This window comes from Stereum hirsutum, assembly GCF_000264905.1.
Source record: "Stereum hirsutum FP-91666 SS1 unplaced genomic scaffold STEHIscaffold_52, whole genome shotgun sequence".
Lineage (NCBI taxonomy): Eukaryota > Fungi > Basidiomycota > Agaricomycetes > Russulales > Stereaceae > Stereum > Stereum hirsutum.
Window position 1 is genome coordinate 1 of NW_006763182.1, and position 5,331 is coordinate 5,331.

Here is a 5,331-nt window from a genome sequence, read left to right on the forward strand (position 1 = left end):
GGGTCTGGGTTGGGGCGTAGGTCTTGAGATGTCCATCGGCTGGGAACGCCTGAGACCTCCTCGCGACCACTAAGCTAAAGTGGTGCGCGCAGGATGCAGTGCGGGATCGTCGCCCAGGAGGTAGGCAACAAAGCTGAGCATGAGAGGACTACGGAGGGCGGTTGTGTCTCAGGGCTGCAAGCGGCTCTTGCGGTATCCTTTACCGAGGCGGGGTTCGGGAGACGTAGAGGCCAGGTACATCCGATAAAGTCGAACTCGAGGCTGTGAATAGCGACAACTAACAAGACAATGGCGGGGTCAGAATAGGCGAAAGACACGGGACGAAGGATAAAGGAAGATACGCACACGATATGAGAAAGGCCTCACGGAGTATCAAATCCATAAAACAAGGCACTGACGCCAAACCGTGAACAGGCCGGACGGCGACCGCTCAACAAATTGGGGGAAGTGGGGGCTTCGACTTCGTCGACTGCAAGGTAGAATGGAAACCTCGGGGGGTAGCGGGCCCCCCGTGCATTTAGCCTGACGAACAGGCGCTTGTTCCTCTCAACCAGAGTTTCGAAACGGGTTTCGGCCGTCCGCCTTAGCTCTGCAATGGAACCTCGAGCCCTCGCCACCTGTCGGTAGACCACGGAGAAAACATCGTCACCCTCCGATGTCCGAGGTGGGTTCCGTTGAAAGACGGCCCAACATGCATGGTGATAACCATCATCTAAGTCTTTAGGAAGAAATTCCAAAAATCTGGAAAGTACGATGATGCGGGTGAGATAGAGGGCATAGAAGCAGCGCTCCGCCGCAGCGGTACGACATGATATGGCTTCAGGGCTGAGTGACGCGGTGTCGACGGTGGCACCGAGCTCTTGGGTGGCGAGGAGGAGGTCTTGGGACAAGTTACTCTTGCAAACTTCTTCCGTTGTTTTATTTGGCGAATATGCGAAATAGAAACCCCAGTGTGTGCCGACACCTGTTACAAGCGTTAATGTCTGTGGTTCGGGATCCATGGTCTTATAAGGTCTACCAAGGATTACAACTGGATCAGTGAGGGCTACAAAATGAATCTCAAAGATCAACGCACTTTCGGTCCTCGAAGGTGTCTGCCACAGGTTCCCACCTGTCCCCCAGGGCCACAGCAAGATTATCGACTGAGAAAGGATCGAAATAATCATAGAAATAAGGCAAGCGATAGCTCATGAACAGAGGTTCTATTTCGGCTAACGCCGCGTCAATCGGTGCATCGAGGGCATTGAAGAATGCAGCTGGGAATCCCCGGTAAGTACAAGGATAAGGGACGATGAACAGCTGCACTCACGATGGTCACAATACTTATAGAGTTTGGTAAAGTCATCCCGAAACTCCCCGACGATGTCCACGAGCTCTGGATATTTGACAAGCACGGCGTGCGTAATGAGATCATCGGGCTTATCGCAAGACGATAAACCCAGCGCTCGGGCATAGGCATTCAGGCCTCCAAGTTCGAACATGGAGTATCCGCCCCACACCCGAATGATTAATTTGTCCCACATTGCGGACAGACGAGTTCGTTCGCGTCCAGGAACTTCTTCCCAGGGAACATGTGTGTGTGCTGAGGTAGCACTGGTAGCCGAGATATCAACGGGAGGACGAGTGGGGATATTAGCCAAAGGTTGGAGAGGAAGGGGAGTTGCGGCAGTATTGGAAGCTTGGATGGGGATACGGTGAGCTTGGACGCGATCGGAGGTGCGAGCTGAAGGAGCAACCGGAGCGTCGACAAAGGTTGAGGCAGGGATCGTGACGAATTCCGGGGTAGGCGTCGATCCGCAAGGGTGGGTTTGTACGGGAATGCAAGGGGAGGCAGCTGGAATGTGAGGAGGGGTTACTGCGATGTTCCTTCGAATACGATCCGTAGTCATCCTAAGAAAGTAACGGCTCTGAATGGCGATGTCTGGCCTGGTCGACGAGTCGCTCGCGTGTTTCGAAGGTGACGGTGCCAGACGATGTCGCTTTGCATGCGGTTCTTCGGAGACATCGACGTCGAAATCGTCCTCGACAGTGAGGCGTCGACGCTTCGCGAGGACGGGGGGCGGAGAGACGATTGGGGTCTGAGCTGGGGTTGGAGCAGTAATGGGAGGTACGACAGTCGAGTTGTGAGCCAAAGTTGCTGCAGTATTCCTTCGAACACGATCCGCGGTGGTCCTGAGCGAATAACGGCTCTGGGTAGGGGCGGTCGCCCTTGTCGATGAACGGGTCCTACGTTTCGGTGGGGATGTGAGATGTCGCTGGTGGTGACGCTTTGCCGGTGGCTCTTCACAGATATCGGCTTCCAGAGCGTTGCGTGGACGTTTGGTGGGGATGCGGGTTGTTGGAAGGATTGGGGCGGGAACTGGGGTTGGAATGGGAAGGGGAGCGGGAGCAACTGGAATATGAGCTAGATCGTTTGCGATATTGCTTCGTGCCCGCTCTGCGGTTGCCCTCAGAGAATAGCGTCTCTGAGTCGAGAGGGCTGGCTTCGTCGAGAGACGCGCCTTACGCTTCGATGGTGTGGCCGTCAGATGTCGCTGGTGATGTCGCTTTGCTGGCGGTTCGTCTGGGCTATCGACATCTTCGCGTCGACGTTTCCTTTCTGTGCAATTCTGTATAGCTTGAAGCGGGTACATCGTGCATGGACTGGATTGTCCAAGCGTGAAAGGAGGTATGCGGTGGTCGAGGAGAAAGGAACTGGGCACGTGGCATGACGCGAGCGCGTCGGCCGAGGCGTCCCGCCTTTCCACGGCGCCACCGTGTCCGAAGGTCACGTTATGTGTCAGGCTCGACCGTTATCTTCCTCGCTTACTTTATTTAAGACGACATAGACGCGGAACGATCCGCAAACACAACGTCGGCCGTTCAAAGCTCTCGTGTCGCCTGCTCTTGCTTTCTCGCCTCTCTCCTCTCTTCCACCATCAACCCCGGCCTTCCCCCTCGTAACTTTCTTGACTCTCTAGTCCCGACCCTGCTCTCTGTCCTTCGATTCTTCGAACACGCCATGTCTACAGGAAAGCGGACAGCAGACCATCTACCCCCTTCCGAACAGGTATCAAATCGTCCTCGCTATATCCCCCCCAAGTTCCTCGGCGTGCTGCTTCAGAGGAACCCTGTCTCAAGTCCTCCCTATGCTGCCCCCGTACCCGTTCCTCCGCATGCTGCTTCAGAAGGACCCTCTATGAACGACTCAAGTCCTCCCTATGTAGCCCCCGTTCCTCCCTATGTAGCCCCCGTTCCTCCCTATGTAGCCCCCGTTCCTCCACAAGTCGCCCCCATTCCTCCACAAGTCGCCCCCATTCCTCCGCCCGTTGCCCCCGTTCCTCCACATGTCGCCTCCGTTCCTCCAAATGTCGCCCCCGTACCCATTCCTCCACGTGCTGCTTCAGAAGGACCCTTCAACTCAGACGACAACTCATTGTTGCTCGGGCGGAGTCTTCGTCGTGCTTTTCCGGATTTCCCTACTCCTTCGTCTTCGCCTTCCCACTCCCCCTGCCCCTCCCCCTCACACGCACTCTACCCTATACCCGAATCATCTGATGAGGAAGAATCGGACGCACATCACTCTCGCATCGGCGCTCCCGATGGTAACTGTGAGACCTCTATGGATGCTACTCGGTCGCATGCGCAAGCTTCACCAGATACTTCGTCTCTTTGGAGGAACTTGTCTCGTATGCAAAGGGCAGAGTATTCAAGAAAGTGTCAAGAGATATTAACTGCTGCAAGCAGGGAGGTGCCGCCATTGGATCTGGCAAGGGTGACTCCTGACAGGCTTCTGGTCGCTCTGGGGATACACCATACACTGGTCACAGACGGTGCCTGGGCTCTGTTGAACGAACACAAAACGTTGCGTGATCTGATCCAGTCCTTTCGGCGGCATTTGATCAGCTCTCATCCAATGGATATCGTGGCTTCTGACTTCTATGGGATTGTCAATCATGGCAAGTTTTTTCCCGATCTACTAATGACAAGAATAGCACTGACTTGAAATTATAGAAGCGTGGAAAACCCTACCCACCTTGGGTTCAACACCGGACGATTGTACGTTCCCCTTATTGCGTCAAATGTATCCAGAAGCTGACACTCTTCACTTTAGCCCCTTCACCGTCTTTCGAGAAAGTTATGGCATCGCCCTCTGGACCACATCATTTACGCTCATCTGGTGAATCCTATGTGCAGCACATTGGCGAACCACCCCGTGAGTCATGTCATTCACGTCCACTCAATGTCAATTCTAACTTGACACCGGTGCAGGTACACCCGAGAATCAAGGCACGGAGCACCGCGAAGGACCAGGTCAGTCATGATTCACGTACACTCGATGCCAAATCTAACTTGACATTGGTGCAGGTACACCCAAAAGAAAGAGCCCGCAACCGAATGGGCCGAACCCGAACCCGAACCCGAAGCCCGTCACGCAAACTATCCAACCTACTTTAGATGTCCCGACTACGGATGCGACACCGGAAGATCGTACGTCCACATTATTGCTTCACTGGAATCAAGAACCTGACGCTTTCACTTTAGCCCCTGCGCCGTCTTTCGAGCAAGTCAAGACAGCACCTCCCAGCTCACAGCATCCACACCCATCTGATGAACCCTGTGAGTCACGTCATCCACGTTCTCCTGATGCCCATTTTGAATTGGCCCCGGCGCAGACACACCCAGGAAACGAAGCCCGGACGAAGTCAAGCAGACTATCGATGATGTCTTTCAGACGTACAAGGCCTTTCTTGATCGCCTAAAGAAAGGATCACTGCTGTCCGAAGAATTTAAGCTTGGGGGAGAGAGCAGTTCGGTCTTTGCGCGCGATTTGATCGGTATGAAAAAAGACAAGACCGATCCTTTAGCTAACGAATTTTCGGCCCGAGTCTCGTGCGTGTCTTTCTTTGTTCGATTATCGAAATGCACTGACACTCTTAAAGTCTGCTCTCTGGCGCTTCGGGGACCGGAAAGACTCAGACATGTGCACGCCTCCTTGGAAAGGCCTGTGGTTTTGGTATTTCCTGTCGGCGCTCCGAACCCGGAAACGATCCCACCGATCCTGGCTTTCGCAGTATGTCCGGCACGCTGAAATCTCTCGCACGCAGGTCCAAGTTCCACCCAATATCTGGCGACCTAGCGCAACTCGATGAGAATCGGCATATTGCAGAAAATGGCGTCGCGATTTCGGTCCTGTCTCGGGTTTCCGTTCTCGAAGCATTCCTGAAGTGCAAACCAGACGGTGTGTCTGTCGAGACTTGGAAGATGCAGTGGGCTTTGTTTGAGCTTCATCCCGAACTGTCATACAAGGGCTTTCCTGGACTCTACGAGGATATCTGCGAGCGCCTGGAA

The 5,331-nt window shown here is 54.3% G+C and overlaps 2 protein-coding genes across 2 annotated transcripts; one reads left to right on the forward strand and one right to left on the reverse strand.

Moving 5' to 3' along the window:
* Window positions 1-74: 74 nt before the first annotated feature.
* Window positions 75-2,685, reverse strand: STEHIDRAFT_173254 (uncharacterized protein; the record flags this gene model as incomplete). The annotated part of the gene is made up of 4 exons (XM_007311800.1): window positions 1,310-2,685; window positions 1,076-1,256; window positions 367-1,014; window positions 75-261 (listed from the first exon to the last, which is right to left on the reverse strand). The coding sequence occupies exons 1-4, from the start codon at window positions 2,631-2,633 to the stop codon at window positions 75-77; spliced, it is 2,340 nt and encodes a 779-aa protein (XP_007311862.1). The 5' UTR covers window positions 2,634-2,685.
* Window positions 2,686-3,001: 316 nt separating this feature from the next.
* STEHIDRAFT_164071 (uncharacterized protein) lies at window positions 3,002-5,119 on the forward strand (the record flags this gene model as incomplete). The annotated part of the gene is made up of 9 exons (XM_007311801.1): window positions 3,002-3,668; window positions 3,994-4,038; window positions 4,094-4,195; window positions 4,252-4,293; window positions 4,348-4,470; window positions 4,525-4,599; window positions 4,656-4,872; window positions 4,923-5,053; window positions 5,088-5,119. The coding sequence occupies 9 exons, from the start codon at window positions 3,002-3,004 to the stop codon at window positions 5,117-5,119; spliced, it is 1,434 nt and encodes a 477-aa protein (XP_007311863.1).
* Between the last annotated feature and the right edge of the window lie 212 nt (window positions 5,120-5,331).